This window comes from Tetrahymena thermophila, assembly GCF_000189635.1.
Source record: "Tetrahymena thermophila SB210 genomic scaffold scf_8254665, whole genome shotgun sequence".
NCBI lineage: Eukaryota > Ciliophora > Oligohymenophorea > Hymenostomatida > Tetrahymenidae > Tetrahymena > Tetrahymena thermophila.
The window spans coordinates 238152-254882 of NW_002476432.1; the positions used below are offsets into that span (position 1 = coordinate 238152).

The 16731-nt window shown below is 21.1% G+C and overlaps 6 protein-coding genes across 6 annotated transcripts; 4 read left to right on the forward strand and 2 right to left on the reverse strand. All coding sequences in view use genetic code 6, as the record gives it.

Moving 5' to 3' along the window:
• Nucleotides 1–304: 304 nt before the first annotated feature.
• Nucleotides 305–3232, forward strand: TTHERM_00225710 (N-recognin zinc finger protein; the record flags this gene model as incomplete). Its single annotated transcript, XM_001014202.1, has 1 exon — nucleotides 305–3232. One exon carries the CDS (start codon nucleotides 305–307, stop codon nucleotides 3230–3232), a length of 2928 nt encoding a protein of 975 aa, XP_001014202.1.
• Nucleotides 3233–3657: 425 nt separating this feature from the next.
• On the reverse strand, nucleotides 3658–4272 carry TTHERM_00225720 (small guanosine triphosphatase family Ras-related in brain (Rab) family protein; the record flags this gene model as incomplete). Its single annotated transcript, XM_001014203.1, has 1 exon — nucleotides 3658–4272. The coding sequence occupies one exon, from the start codon at nucleotides 4270–4272 to the stop codon at nucleotides 3658–3660; it is 615 nt and encodes a 204-aa protein (XP_001014203.1).
• Nucleotides 4273–7043: 2771 nt separating this feature from the next.
• TTHERM_000225739 (hypothetical protein) lies at nucleotides 7044–7892 on the forward strand. Its single transcript, XM_012797266.1, has one exon. The coding sequence runs from the start codon at nucleotides 7161–7163 to the stop codon at nucleotides 7455–7457; it is 297 nt and encodes a 98-aa protein (XP_012652720.1). The 5' UTR covers nucleotides 7044–7160; the 3' UTR covers nucleotides 7458–7892.
• A 1753-nt stretch (nucleotides 7893–9645) lies between these two features.
• TTHERM_00225740 (Yip1 domain protein) lies at nucleotides 9646–11545 on the forward strand (the record flags this gene model as incomplete). The annotated part of the gene is made up of 6 exons (XM_001014205.3): nucleotides 9646–9679; nucleotides 9852–10430; nucleotides 10646–10788; nucleotides 10958–11044; nucleotides 11112–11209; nucleotides 11383–11545. 6 exons carry the CDS (start codon nucleotides 9646–9648, stop codon nucleotides 11543–11545), a joined length of 1104 nt encoding a protein of 367 aa, XP_001014205.3.
• Nucleotides 11546–12066: 521 nt separating this feature from the next.
• Nucleotides 12067–13668, reverse strand: TTHERM_00225750 (hypothetical protein; the record flags this gene model as incomplete). Its single annotated transcript, XM_001014206.2, has 1 exon — nucleotides 12067–13668. The coding sequence occupies one exon, from the start codon at nucleotides 13666–13668 to the stop codon at nucleotides 12067–12069; it is 1602 nt and encodes a 533-aa protein (XP_001014206.2).
• A 1372-nt stretch (nucleotides 13669–15040) lies between these two features.
• TTHERM_00225760 (tetraspanin family protein) lies at nucleotides 15041–16465 on the forward strand. Its single transcript, XM_001014207.3, has 2 exons — nucleotides 15041–15684; nucleotides 16023–16465. The coding sequence occupies exons 1-2, from the start codon at nucleotides 15167–15169 to the stop codon at nucleotides 16168–16170; spliced, it is 666 nt and encodes a 221-aa protein (XP_001014207.3). The 5' UTR covers nucleotides 15041–15166; the 3' UTR covers nucleotides 16171–16465.
• Nucleotides 16466–16731: the final 266 nt, after the last annotated feature.

Consider the following 16731-nt stretch of genomic DNA (forward strand, 5'->3'; position numbering starts at 1 on the left):
AGATAAACTAGCTTTTATCTTAATATTCTCCAAAAATGAATTTTCTTTAAGATATTTTTATTATTTAATCATAATTTCATCTTTAAAAAATCATAGCATATTTTTTATATAAAAAAATAATTTAGTATTTCAGAATATAACATAATTAGTAATATGAAAATCAAATTTAATCTTTTGGATACCACATAATAATCAGAAAGTCAAATTTTTGAAATTCTTATGGCTCTTTATACCCAATTAAAAAATTAATTCAAAAAGATTTGTATAATAATTAATAATATCAAAATATTATATTTTTGCTCAAATGAGAGACAATAAGCTAAAAGTAGTATTATACACAGTTGGTGGTGCTGCTGTCTTAGCGGGAACCTACATTTATTTCAAAAGGAGAAATATGACTCTAGAATAGAAATACTCATTGCTTTTTAATTAGTTTTCGTAGCAAATCCTCTCTTTTAAATAACTCAATTAAAGCAATTTTTAACTTAAATATGATAAACTATTACATTTAGCTATTTAAGAAGAAAATAACAGCAGCAGCAGCAACTAACTTACACTTGCAGATTAAATATCTTTTTCAGATGTCGATGCTATTCTAAATTAAGGAGCATGTTCTTAAGAAATTAATGCTGGCGGTTATTATTACGACTGTTTTGATTGTAGTCCTGCAAGATAAGAAAATGCTTAAACACTAAATGGTATAGAAATTGATACATCATATCAAATATTATGCGAGGATTGCTTTAAAACAGAAGAACACAAAAATCATAAATTTAAAAGAGTAGTACATCCGGGTATTGTAAACGCTTATTGCTAATGTGGAAATGAATCATTAGTAAATAAGAAGTGTTTTTGCAAGAAACATTAAGGCTTTGATAAAATCAAATAATTATATGACGACTAGCTCTTTAAGCAGCCTAGGCTATGGAAAAGCATTGAAACATTCTTAATTGATTCCTTCTACTATTATATTCAAATAGTAAGCGTTTCAATTCAATAAAAACTAGATAAAGTAATTGATGAAAAGACATACAACTAAAATATTTAAGGTATTAATTACTTCCTTTAGCTCATAATAAATAAAATAAATGAAATTCTTGAACTAAATCCTCCTTCCACTTATCTCATATCAAGCATACTCTTAAAATCTTTTGAAAAACCTATTTCTTTTAAGATTAAAAAAAATTAACAGCAAAATTATCCTGATAAATACATAAGGTTAATTTAAAAGTAAAAAGAGATTAATCAAGATTTAACTATTTTGGATTGCCTTTTGCTAAGTTATGAAGTTATATGTCCTAACAGCGACAAATATCTTTCTAAGCTTTTTTATACTCTTGCTTTAGCTGATGAAAAATTTGCAACTATTCTTTGTGAAAAATTCTTTAGAATGATTGGATTTATTGCATCAACTTAAAAATCTAAAGATGAGTGGATCTATAAGAGTAAGCTCCCAACATTCACTCACATTATAATGGAAAATATATATATTTAAAGAACTTTTGACCATATATTAAATACATTAGGAGCTGATATATTTAATATGCTTGAATATCTCGCATTTTACATACAAAAAAAATTAATTTTTTAATAAGGAGAAGTAAATGAAATTGTTGTTCTATTACCTAATGTAACTTTTGATATGTTTAAACAAGTTTAATAAATAAAAACTTTGATGTAAAGATATCCAAAGGAATTAGTGAATGCAGTTAATAATTTAAATTAGGCTCTTTTCTTTGGAAACCTTATTAATTATTAAAATACTTTATCAGATAAATAACTATTATAGAGTTGGTGTGATAGTTTAGTATTTTTTACTCAATTTGTTAATATTGAAGTTAATAATATTGATGCTTAAATCTAAGTTTTCTAAGCCTTGAAGCTTATAAACGATGAAGAATTAACCAAAAATATGATATCTATAATGTGTGATAGCTTTAGAGAGCACATTTAAAAAATAAGTGATTTAACAGAAGAAAAAGAAAATTTCTATACACTATCAGTTTCTTCATTAACTATTTTGCCTTACCTAGTCGCAATATCTGAAAAAAAAATGTTTACACAATCTTCCATTTAAAAATTCTTTAATGACTAATTTAGTTTTAAATGTGAAGAAGAAAAAATACATTTTTTCAAATGCTTAAGAAAAGTTCTTTCAAAATTTATTCTTTTTGAAGCTGATTTATTCAATATAATTTTTTAATGCTTAAGTATGATTGGAATGGAGGAATTAGCTTAGGTAGTAAAGGAAAGCGTTTTTAATCCAACCTATAAAATATATGATATATTCATATTTGTCCATTCTATAATTCTTTTAGCCGATAATAATAGTAATACCACTACTCAGAATAACCCACCTTAAAAACTAATTGAAAAATTACAAAAGCCTTTGTAAAATAATAAACAACTGAATTCAGGTTAATCATTTTACACTTCACAATTAATATATTAAATACTTTTAGATTCTACACCTTTTTTAAACTTGTTCTCTAAAACATTCTAATTATTCTTCTCGGAAGTATGTTCTTCAGAAGTTACTCAAATAAAAAAAATAATCAAAAGTAACGTAGAAGAACTTGTTGTGACTTGTATCAATAAAAATAATCTAGAAAAAATGAACTTGAACGATTTGGAAGAGATTTGCTCTGTTTTAATTGATGATCAAAATATAGTGAAACTAAATTACAAAGAAGTTTTGGATTAAGATGAAAGTGAATAGTTTATTTTCCTTCGCAAATAATATACCCAAAAGTTTTATTCTCGCCATCTGTTAAGAAATTAATTTAATGAAGTTTTCAACGATATCAAGAAAGTAGGTCTAAAAAATAGAAAATCAGAAGAGGAGTACACATTTGCTGGAAGTGATTTTAGTTTAGAAAAGCTATTTCCATATCAATAAGAAATCTTCAAAAAGATATTTTTGGATGAGGAGTATGTTAGATAAATCATCTCAGTTTGTTTAGACTAAACATAATTTATAGTTAAAATATAAGAAAACTTAATACTTTATCTTTTGTTGAAGTTTATTGTTTCTAAAGATCAATCTGAAATTATGAGTGAAGAAGAGAAAAAATAAATTGAAAAAATAATCTAAATATTACCTTTGGAAAAACTAAAAGAATAATTTATAGATGAAATTGATTGTTTAAAACAATAAACTAGTATTGATTTGTTGATAACTGCTGAGAAAATATTAGAAATGTTGAAACAAATAAGTTAAAATGAAAAATGAAAATGAAAATTTAATTCAATTTGAAAATACTATGCAAGCAAATATTTAACTTTATTTCATCAATTTTTTTATAGAGTTTTTTATTTAAATAAATTAGGAAAATTTTTACATTTGATTTTCACCATAATATGCTTAAAAAAATTTGGGGGTTGGTGAGAATTAATGAGGAATTACAATGTATTTTAATTTTGTATCTTAATAAATAAAAATTATTTTAATTTAATTAGGGTTTACTTAAATTAATTTACAAATAAATAAATACATAAATTTTTACGAAATAGTAATAACAAAGTAAGTGAGTTGAGATAATTATTTTTTTTAATTTATTTTTATTGGTTGGTTGTATAATTTATATTAATTTTATATAAACAAATTTTTAGTAAATCAATAAATGAAAACGATATAAAGATAAATAAATAAATACCTCAGCAACATTTTGCATCTTTTTCTTATTTTTTAGATTAAATTACAGGTTTTTGAATTATTTTAAAGTTATTAATTGGAGAAGATGCTTAAATTGTTTAGAGTGCTTAACTAGCAATACATTTAAATGCTTCTATGACGTTTGTTCCTTCCAAAGCAGAAGTTTCAAAAAATTTTACTCCATATTTTTGAGCTAACTCTTCTCCTTCTTAAGTTGAGACCTTTCTTTAATCTTTCATGTCAATTTTAGTAGCTATAATTACTATTTTAACAGATGGATCTGCTCTTTCGCTAATTTATTTCATCCAGTCTGCTATATTTTTAAAGGTATTAGGATCTGTTACACTATATGCAAGTATAATACCCATAGAGCCTTTATAGTAATTTTAAGTAATAGTTTTAAACCTCTCTTGGCCAGCTGTATCCCAAATTTAAAGTTTAACATGCTTTCCATCTACATCTTCATATTTATGCTCATAATCAATACCAATTGTAGGTAGATGTATTCTAGTAAAAGATTTTTTGCAGTAATTCACTAAAAAGCAAGTTTTTCCTACTCCTGAATCACCAAGGATAAGTAACTTAATTAATGTATCATAGTCTTATTTACTTTACATGATTTAAAACCTTCTGAAAAAATTTCTAATTGATAAAATATGCTATATTCTTTTTATTTTTAATATTTTTTTTTAATTATTATTTTTAAGAAAAAATTTTTTAGCTTAATCTCAATTCTTCTACCACTAATCAGGAACAGATAATAATAAATAAATTTATTAACGCATAGAGAAAAAGATTCTAATTTATGATAGATAAAAAATAGATTTATTTCCTAATAAATAAAGAAATGTTTAATTTACTATTAACTAATTTATTGCAGTTAGCTCTCTATTTATTAACAATATTACATACAAAACTACAAAATTCATTGTTTTTAGTCTTATTTTCTCTTTTAAATCTGTTAAATTGAATCTAGAAATTTGTCTTTTCTTTTCTAATTACAAACATATTCAACTTGTTTACTAATTTAATTTCTTATTGATTTTGTCGAAAGCTGATTTTGAAAATTCTGATTAAATTCACTATCTATTTATTTCAAATTATTTCTGTGTTTCTCTAATTTTTATTAATTTAAATTATCTCTGCGCTTAATTAATTTTTCTATATCAACAGAAAAAGGATATGTTATAAAAATAGGTTTTTCTACTAATTTATAAACTCTATCTGCATTATTTTTTATATTTGAAAGACACTTTTAGAAAACTCTAACTTGAAAGAAAAATGAAAAGAAAATAAACACTTAAATTGAAAATCCAATTAAAATAAACAAATAAGTAGTTTCTAATAATTTAATATGACCCTTAATTATTCATAATGATTATTAGCTTAGATAAAACCAATAAAAATATTTAGAGAAATGCGAAAAAATGCTTTGAAACTTTTCTCCAACCTTTCAGAAAAATTAAAAGACTCAAAAAATATATCATAAAAATGAAAAATTTATAGTAAATGTATTGATTTTAAGTTAAAAGCGTCTATTTTTAATTAAAAATATTATTTATTTTAATATATTATATAAAGTTAAACTTGTTTTTTTGGATTTCACAAAAAATTAATTAGATGAGCAATTTGAAATAGAAAGAAACAATTATTTGCTTTAAAAAAGGATGTTTTATTTTTAATCTTAAACTTTGAAGTTATTTTTTTAAATATTTAAAAAAATATTCATATCTTATTATTAGAATGTTTTTAAATAAAAACTAGTTTATTTATGATAGATAAGCTAAAGAATTTAAAATATCATTTTCAAAAGTACCAATTAAGGAGTTAATATAGAAGTTTTTTAACATCTCAAATAGACAAATTCTTTAAAAGCATTAAATTACTTCTACCAACAACTTCAATTAATAAAGTTTATTATCAATTCAATCAAAGAAGTTTTAATTTATCAAGCTTCTTTTCAAAATGCTTCTTTGATAAAATATTTATCATTTGAGTTAAGGTTTTTAATTAAATCAAAAATATTTTATATATATAACCAATTGATATTAATAAATATCGATTTTATTTACAAGCCAGCCAAAATTTTTTATAAGAAAAGATAAAGTCTTTTTCTAAAAATGTTTATTTTATTTTTGAAATATTTTTTAGAGTTTTGTTTCCTAAAGTTGTCATTATAATAAATTAAATGACTGTAAATAATTAATTTTAATTCTTATATAGTCAATAATTTCTTACTTTTCTATTATTAAAATATATTCACTAAGAATATTTCTAAAACTATGAAATTTTTTTACTTATATATCTATTAGAATTGAATGTTAACTTTTAAATAAAAAGCAAAATTTAGTGTTTAGGAAATTCAGTTGATACTATGTAAATCTATCTGTGTAGTGTTTTCATAGTTTTGTGTTAGTTATATTAAAAGTTTTTTATATTAAGTAGGATAGTTTTAAATATTTTTGACAGCTTTACTCTACTATTTAAGGCATTTTAATGAATATTTAGAATTATAAAATAGAAAGTTTTTTGGAAGATTGAATGAAATCATAATTTATTATCCATAATTCGTGTTTATTTTTTATAATATTTCCATAGTTATTCATTTCAAAAATAGGATATTTAAAGAAAGCTCAACCTTTTTGAATATTTTAATAGTTTAATTTATTTTTAGAAAAATAAAGACAATTGCTGTATAAAACTTTTATAATAATTTTTAATTGTTAATAAGATTTTTAATATTCAGGTAAACCTTAATATTATCTAAAAAATAATATTATAATAAATAAATAATACATTTAAATATTAATATTTATCAACTTTTCCTTTCTTTTAATTTTTTTATATTAGATAAATACTTTTAAGTAATAGAATAAATTGTAAACCAAAAAAAGTTAGTGGTCCATAATCTTGATTAAACTATAAAATATTAGAATTCAAAACCTTCAAAAATAAAATAATGTGTAAGTTAAAATATTTGTAGATCATAAAAGAATAAACAAATGATTAAATTTACGCAATAAGTGCTTTGTTTATTTATTATTTGTAGTAAAATATAGTGTGAATAAAGAAATTTTTATTAGCAAAACAAGTAACAAACAAACAAACAATCAACCAATCCTATTGAAATTCTTCTATATATAAATGAATGAAAATAAATGTATGTAAATAGTTTAAATTTGAAATATTTTGCTCTATTAATGAGAAATGTAATAACTAATCAGACTTTTGATATTATTATTGATGATTTTTTCATTTACCTAATGAACATTGCTTGCAGAATTAGATCATATAGTATTAATAATTAATTAGTTAGTTTGTTAGTAAAAATGATTGATGTCATTCTTAGATTTATTTATTTATTTATTAACATATACATGCTCTTTCTTTTTGATTTTCTATTTAAAAAAGTAATAAGTATTAGTAGTAAATTAACAATACAAAGTTATTTGTTTGTATATCAAAAATTAAAGAAAAAATAGTCTAAAATATTAATAAAGTAAATATGTAAAAATTTTAGTGTTTTCTATTAATTTTTATCTTTTTACTGATAAATTCATGCAGCGCTTCATGGGAATGCATAACTCAATACGGCTGCTCAGTTTAGTATAATAAAGCTAAGCAAATGAGACCTACTATAGTTCAATACTGCAACAAATAGTGCAAAGCTGGAACTAATAAATTTACTGATGGATAATATCTGGATTGCCTTTAAACAGTTGGCTTTGAATATGTAGAAATAAGAAACTTAATGTTTTGCGATGTCAATAGATGCGCTTCTGTCAAAGAAGAAGAATAATGAAAGCTAACAAATTAATTTATCAAATTTTATTATATTAAAGTCCTTTAAAAAAACTAACTCATTTATAAAGTTGCTCATTGACTGACTACCTTCTTTATTAATTAAAAATTGCCTTGTATTATTTACTAAAAATGTACTAAGAAGATCAAAATTATATGTGATTACACATAATAATAAAAATAAGACAAATCGTTTGTCTTTTATAAATAATATCATTAAAATACTTGAATTCATAAAAATAAATATGTATGATTGATTATATTACTGTTTCTACTTATAAGACTAATTTTAACTATTTTTAGTAAATAATTGTTATCATAAGGCCATTTAATTAATTTTAATTAATTCCTAACTATAAATTGCTTACTTTAAAGTAAAGTAAAGTAAATTATATTTTTGATTTTTCCATTTATCATTAATTTGAAATACTTTGCGAACCCACCTTTAATCATTTTAAGAAATCACAATTTGATAATTTGTCATAAACCTAAATTCTTTTACTTTAAATTTAATATTAATATTACTACAATCATATCTTTCAAAATCAATTCGAGTGCTTATTAAAAGTTAATTCAATTATCAAAACAAAAAATATTATGCAACTTTCTTTTTAGTAAAAAATAATTTTGAATTTCAATTAATAATAAAATAGTAGTAAAAAAAGAAAAAAGCAATTAATAAATAACTTTAAAATATTTAAGAGTAAGTATTCTATTATGGATGTTTTTCTACGATAATTTAATTTATTTAAAAATAATAAGTGATATTTTATAATTTCACTTGAATAAATAAAACTAATTAACATTAAAAAACTAATTTAAAAAAAAAAAAAATCTTAATTATGTTGTTTGAAACAAAATTTAGTGAATATTTTATTTTGTTATCAAAAGATTTATAAATTTAAAATTACTTCTCACAAAACCTGAACTCAAAAATTGAATTTAAAAAAATAACATGATAATATTTAGAATACTTGAATAAATTAATCAACAAGCAAAATTTAATTTCAAAGTTATTCTACCTATATATATTTACAGATTTACATTCATTTTTATGAAAAAGAGGGTAGTTTTTATAAAAATTTTGTTAAATCTATAATAAAAAAACAATTATCTAAAAAAGTGGATTTTAAGTAATTATTTTTAAAAACTTACTACCTCCTCTTTTCAAAAAGTTTGTTTCATTTAGGTCAAAAAAATATTATTTATTATGTACCAAGAAAGAATTAATCAATTTATTTAATAAATACAATTTTTTGAAAAGCAATCATTTTTAATTAATATTCTTTACCATTAAAAAAAAAATACTTAATCAATAAAAAGCGATTTAAACTAATTAATGCATTTGTTTACTACTCTACATTAAAATAGATTTAAATAAAAATATAGTTATGAATCAAATTACGATTGATTATCGCTTGTTAATAATACTGTTTATTTTTATATCATTTTAGATTTAGTTTTAAAAAAATCTAATTTGTTAATTTAAAGTTTTTCTTGTTTAATGGATTCAAGTAGTTTAACCTAAATTAAATAGATATTTAGATTTAAAATTTATATATAACTAACACGTAATTGTTACAATTAAATGTATAGTTTTATTAAAAATAAATTTAAAGATGAATCAAAATTAATTTATTTTAAGGGATCGCTAAAATTTTAATAGTTATTAATAATTAATAATAATTTATTTTGTTACTTTAAGATTGTTGGTTGATTTGTGGATATAGCTCATTTCTAATTTTGGCTTTGTATAAATTGGTTATAGCTGATGAAAATAATTTAGAAATGATGAAATTTGCAGGAGATGGAAGGAATTATTAAGATTCTACTTACTTTGAATACAAATTATATTTGGACATAACGTGTGTTGATGAAATTAAATTGGTATTAATTGGGATCTAATAGGTTTTAGAAATTAATGCAGATTTTTAGAGATATTTTTAAGTAAACATCATCTATTACTAATTTAATGCTTTCTTTATTAATTTCATGATTTTTGATGCAGCAAGCAGATCTGTTAAGTTTAAAGAGCCCCTTATAAAGAAAATTTTACTTGACTTGTCAAAAAATTGATTGATAACTTAATTAAAAAAAAGTAAATAAAAATTATTATAAAAGAAAGATAAATTTAGAAAGAAGAATAATTAAATATATTTATTAGTTTATTTGTTTATATTAGCAAGAAGATGGCTTAAAATCCTTTCGCAGTTAAAAAAAAGAGTAAATTTTACCTAAAAATTGCTTCATTTTTTATTTCACTGAATTCAAATATTAAAAAAATATAATTGCATTGATTTTCTTTTTAAAGGTCCATTTTAGCATGTTTTTCAGATTTTAAAGCAACACGATCATAGCTTTAATTTATATTCAATTATTATTTATGTAAAAATAGACTAAGTTGCATTCAAGAATCCATTCGGAATAAAAAATCCTATCCAAAGCGGACAAACAGATGGTATTTATAACCCTTAAGATGGTGGTTGGGGAGATACAGTTTAAGCTGAAGGAGTAGATGATATACAATAGTTTGATAGTTAGAATGCTTTTGAAGTTAGTTAAGGAATCCCTAATAATGGTTTCAGCAACACTTTTTAATAGCCTGCTAAACCAGCTGTGCCAAACCCAGTTAACTAAAAGAATATTGCTAAAAAAAATCCCTTTCCTTAAAAGCCCTAAAACGCAGGAAATCCTTTTGCTTTTAACCCAAATGCACAACCTAAAGGATAAGAAGATTTATAATTTGATAACTCAAGCAGTTTAGACTTTTAATTCAATATGGTAGAAAATACAGTTACCAAATAAAATTCAAATTAATAGGGATAACAATAACCTAAGAGGTTTGATCCCAACTAAGCCTAATAGCAATAGCAATAATATCAATAATAGTAGTATCAATAATAGTTAGGTTATTCAAATTTAGGTTTTGATCCTAACAATGTAGATCCTGATAATGAACCACCACTTCTAGTTGGTAATAAATTTAAATTTTTTTGGTTATAGCTCATTTTTGATAGCATAAAATGCATTTTTTACAGCGAAATTTACAAAATTAGGATCTTGAATTTATTTCCAATTTTCATTTTATAAAAATTTAAAATGAATTCAAAAAAATTTAAAAAATTTATATTATACTCTTCTTTTATTTATAGAATTAGTTTTAATACATTTTTATATATAAATTTAAAGAATTGGGTGTAGACTTAAATAGCATTAAAATTAGAACTTTATCAGTCCTTAAGTTTTAAAAGTGCGATATTTAATTCTTAGAAGACCCTGATATGTCTGGACCTATCATCCTTGGATTCATCTTTGGTTTTCTCTTGTTGTTGGTATGAAAATTTATTGATTATACAACTTATTTATTTATTAATTTAGTTAGTTAGTTGTATATAAATAAATGATATTGGTTTCAAAATGTATAAAAAGCTAAATAATTTAAATTGAAATATAAATTAAGCAAGCAACCAATCAACTAAATAATATTTTTTTAAAATAAAGAGTGGTAAAATGCAATTTGGATATGTCTATGGATTCGGAATCAGTGGTACTCTAGCTATATACTGCATAATGAACTTTTTGAGCATGGTAAATTAATATATAATAAAATAGCTTAATAAATAAATTATTTAAACATAAACTTATATTAAAAAAGCATAGAGAAATTCCATTATATAATACATTGAGCATTCTTGGTTATTGCCTCATGCCAGTTATAATCTTATCCTTCTTTAATGTATTTATAAGTTTAAGGTAAAAAATATATTTATGATTGATCATTCAAAGATTTTATAATATAGATTATAAGAAAATAAATTTTATTGAATTAAAATAAATAACTAAATAAAAACAAAGAAAGAAAGAAATGATATTTTAATAATTATTTGTGCCATATTTTTCTTAATATTATATTTAATAATATAAAGATTCTCTATAGGTTATGTATTCGCTCTTTTGAGTATCTTGTGGTCTACTTATGCTGCTACTAATTTTTTCAATGAACTTATCCACTAAGAACATCAAAAATATTTAGTTGCCTACCCTGTTTTCCTATTTTACAGCATTTTTGTCTTGCTTACTATCTTTTGAAACAAAAATAAAAGTACTCTTAAAAGCTCTTTATACATGCATATAATATCAACTTCAATTAAAGCTTTATAATAACAAATAAAAGTTTTATCTTTCTTTGAACCAAAGAATGATTGGTAATATGTAATAGAATTTATAATGAATGATACTATGAAGTTAAAATTTAAAAAAAAAATAAATAAATAACACACATAAATTTGATTAATAAACTATTTATTGATTTGTTTATAAAAATAATTAATTAATCACTATTTTATACTTACATTAATGTAAAAATGTTTGATTATCATTTTCAATAAAACTTTATCTTTTTTCTAAGTTCTTCTGAGTTTAAAGACTTTTTAATTTATTTTTTTAACATAGAAAAAAAGAGTTTCTCAATTTAATAATATAATAAACTGAACAAAATAAAACTAATTCAATTTTTATATTTTAAAGCATACTAATTATATATATATATATTTGAATATTTATAATCAATTAATTAATTCGACTTTAGTTTATTAATTGGAATCTTTAATTCATTTATTTTGAATTTAGGAGGGGGGTTAGGGGAGGAGTTGTGGAATACTAGAGTACATATATTCTATAATTTTTATTTCTTAAATGCCATTTGCCATAACAAATAAGTTAAATTTTTATTTAAGGTCTATCATGCTTGGTCTTGGACCATTCTGTAAACAAATTATCAAATCTAATTTTCTCAATTAATTGTTGTATTATGCTAAAATATTATTATTCTAGCTTTTAAAAGCTTATGTATAAGTTTATCCATAGCTATACAAAAAATGAGAGTCTTTAATTTAAAAATCCTATTTTTAAATTTCTTCTTACTTTATCAATCCAACACTAAAATTATATGTGGTTTCTCTATTTTTGAATGGTACAAATTAAAGCTATAATTTATAGCGATAATTATTTTAAAGAGGTTATTAGAAACACAAAATATAACCAAAAGGATCTTGTAATGGCTTTAGCTCTATTTTTTTATTTTATATTTGGTATTAATTATCCAAATATATTTTTTATAAACTTTAAATTCTTTGATCGACTATTTGATTATTATTTAAAGGAACATTATTTCCTTTTAGTCTTTCTTGAACACTGTGGCAATATTTATCAGCTAAAGTTTTAACTTCTTCATTAAATGTGACAAATCTATTTTAGTAATTAGAAAGAGCTTATTAATTCTAAATATTAATTTCCTGTATGTTTTTAGTAAACTGAATCTCAGATTAAAAGATATTTTCTGATAAGTTTATTAAATCTGATGAAATGACTTTATAATTGGAATAAATGAATTTCAAGAGTGTAAGTTTACTCTAATTTTACTAAACTTCTTTTTAATTTGAATTCAGTAAATTAAGTTTTTAAAGTTTAGCTTCAAAGTTATCACACATAATATCAATTTATTATAGCAAAGCAACGCTTCTATCATCTTATTTAAATGTATTTCCTGTTACTTCAATTAAAGATATTATGATGTTTATTAGTCTTTATGATATAGGTTATTATATCTTAAATAATTCTTAGCATTAATTGAAAGCGTCTAGTTTTTTTTACAATATTTGAGTATTTTCTGCAGAATTTTTTGCCTAATTTTCAAGAAAATTCTTTAATTCTTTACCATTATTTTAATCTTCAATCATATATCCTTCAAAAAGACTTCTAAATTTGCCTTTTTACTAAACATGCTCAAGTGTGTTAGCAAGTTCTACTTTGTCAACTAGTTACTATGGATATTATTTTTATAGAATTTACTTCTCTAAGTTATCTAAATTAGCTATTATTTTATTCTTAGCATTTCCAAAAAATTATTTTGTTTCCTTTTGAATATCTCTGTATTCTGCTTAGTCAATTTTTTTAGAGTATTCTGTAAGAATTTTATTGTCATCTAAAATAGGTAGATATTATTTTCTATTTAGTTATTAACTATTAATCATAGCTTAGATGTCAGAAACCAAAGCCAAGTTTCTTCCACTTAAGTTATTATCAACAACGCACACCTTACATGCACCTATGCTAGCTTACTTTTAACGTCCTATTTGTAAATAGCATATTTTTTCATTTTTATGAGAAGAACATTTCCTTTCATAATTTACTTGTTATTAATTGTTATTCATTTAACTGTTTATTTTTTAAGTTAATAAGTTTTTTTTTATTTCTTTATTTTATTTTTTTCTTTATTTATTTATTATTATTATTATTCCGAAGTTTTTGTTAGTATTTAAATCATTAATCAAATATTTTCCTTAATTATTTTTTTATAGTTTAATGTCTAATAAAAGTAAAAATAATTGAATGATAAACAAAAAAAAATAAAACTCTTTTATCTCATAGTAATAAATTTTTGTCTTTTTAAATTTCTAAAATAAAGCTTTTTAAGTTTAAAACACATTATTAAAAGGTTATTTTTTAAAATATGCATTCAAATTTATGTAATAAAATGTTTTTTTCTTAAAAATATATTTCATTTATCTGCTACAAAATAAAAATAGTAAAAGTATTTTAAAAATAAAATAATTAATTTCGTTTCTGAATATTACTTTTATTTCAATAATTTTGAGAAAAGTTGAGATAATATTTATTATCACTTTTAATAAATGGAATATTAAATTATTTATAATAGTAAATATTATTAAAAACTAAATAAGATTTATGATATAAAATTCAATAATTATTTTTGTTTAAAATAAGAGTAAAATGTTTTTTATATATTAATTAAATATTACTGATACTTACTATTTTTTATTATGCCAATTTTCATGAACTAAAACTATTTTTTTCGAAAAATAGAATAGACAATCAAGTATATTTTTTAGAATCTAATGACAAATTAATTAAATATTTTCAAATATTATTAGTAAAGGCGGGTTTGGATCTCTTTATATTCACATAGATGATTAATAAATTACTCTTAAATTGAGATGGAGAGCTCATTAAATAATGAGAATTAAATTCTTATTTGAGGACTATAAACTCTAATGTTATGTTAGATCATATTTCAAATTTTAGTCTTTATAAAATATTTAAGTAGAGAATTATTTTTTAAATGGTAATTATTTATTATATCATAAAATAAATATTAAGTTTTAATAATAATTTAATTTCTATTTTTTGCCAATATTTCCAATATTAAATCAATAAAATGTTTTAAAATTATTTTAATATTTAATTTTTTAATTTTTTTATCATTCTAAACATATTTGTTATAAAATAAATTTTTAATAGGGCTAAATAAAGGATAAAAATGACTTTTTTATAAATGATAATTTAATTTTATTAACCTCATTAGCTTTACAATGAATAATGCTAAATTCAAGAGTATCATCTAATAGTATTTATAATTAATTTATTTTTAAAGTTATAAATAGTAATAAAAAATTATAATATGATTTATTTAATATTTAAACTAAATTTAATAATGAAGATAACATAAAATTTAAGAGTACTTAATAATAAATATCAATTGCTTGCTTCTTTCTATTTTTTATAAACAATTAAATTTTTTTAAATAGAAAAAATTAATAATTTGTAAAGTAAGTTAAGATAGCAATCAATTAATAATTATCATTAACATAAGTAAAAAACAATAAATAATAAGATAAATTAGCGAATTAGATGAGAAGTTAAGAGAAAAAATCAGGAAACTCCTGCTTATATTGCTTGTATAATGTCTTTAATTTTTTATTCTTGTTGCAATCATTATTAGTCATTGCAATGGGAGCGTGGTTGTGGTATGAAGTTAAAAAAATAGGACCTTTCAATTTAGGATTTATTATTTTAGGATTAATAGAATTCCTTTTATCACTTTTTGGATAGCATGTCAAAAAATCAAGAGCAAAAATGAACTGCTACTTGCTCTTCTTATTTTTATTATTTACAGCATAGGCAGTTGTTGCATCAATAGCCATTGCTTCTAAAGATAAAATTCTTGATTGGGCATCTGAAAGAGCAGATAGTCCATAAGAAGCTTAGCACATTAAAGATCTCATATAGAATAATGTTAAAACCAGCATTTATATCACTTTTGCAGCTTTAGTTATTTAAATGTTATGCATTTGGACTGTCTGGGCTTATAAAAAATCGTTCATTACCAGAAATACCACTCATGAATTTCTAATTGAGCAAGAAGATGGGTAATTTCTTATTTATTTAATCATATTTTCTTTTCTTAATTTCTTAAGTGATAAGTGAATTTTCATTCAGTTGAGTTATTAATTGAATAGATAGCTAGCTAGTTTGCTATTCTATTTGATTTGAAAAGGTAATCTAATAGAATTAATAATGATAATAAAAGATAAAGGAGAAAGAGCTTTGCTTTCAATTTGATTATAATTAAGAAAGAAATTATCAGAACTGATTAGAAATGAAAATTAAAAAAAAAATTTACTTATCAAAAGAAGAAATTAAATATTATTTACACTTTTGAAATATATAGATTTTTATATTTAATTAAAACTTAATAAATAAATAGTAGGAAGATTAGCTTATAAGAACATTAGTAAAGACAAAAAGAAGAAATAACTGCTAAATATGACAGATTAAGAAAAGAAGAATAATAAAGATTTGATTCTGCTTACAGTAGCTATGATAGCAGCTCAAAACCCACAAAAAAAAAATGAAAAAAAATGTTTTAAAATGAAAAAATAATAATTAATGTAATAAATGTTATAATAAATATCATTCTTAATAAATATTAAATAAAGTTATTTTTTATTTTTTGTTCATTTGTTAGCCAGCTATCTAGTGAGATAGTTCTAGATTCACTATAACTAACAATTTACACCAAATTAAATTTCATCTTTTTCACTGAATTTTATTTACATTAAATTTGCATCTATCAAACTTAATCAATCAATTCATCGAAGTCAAAATAAATTTGTTAGTAACTAAAAGAATTTAGCTAAATTAAATACATTTAATATTTTAATAAAATATCAAAATTACAATATTGAGATTATATTAAATAAAGTATACCTTTAAACTAGGTTCAAAATGATTAAGTATTTATTTTATATAGTATCATTTGGATTATCAAAAAAAATATAATTCTCTAAAGGAAATTTTAAAATACTTGAAGATAATACTAATAGTATATATACATTAAAAATAAATAATATTTGATTATTTTTTATATTTAAAATAAATAACATATATATTATATTTTTTTTAAAAATATACAA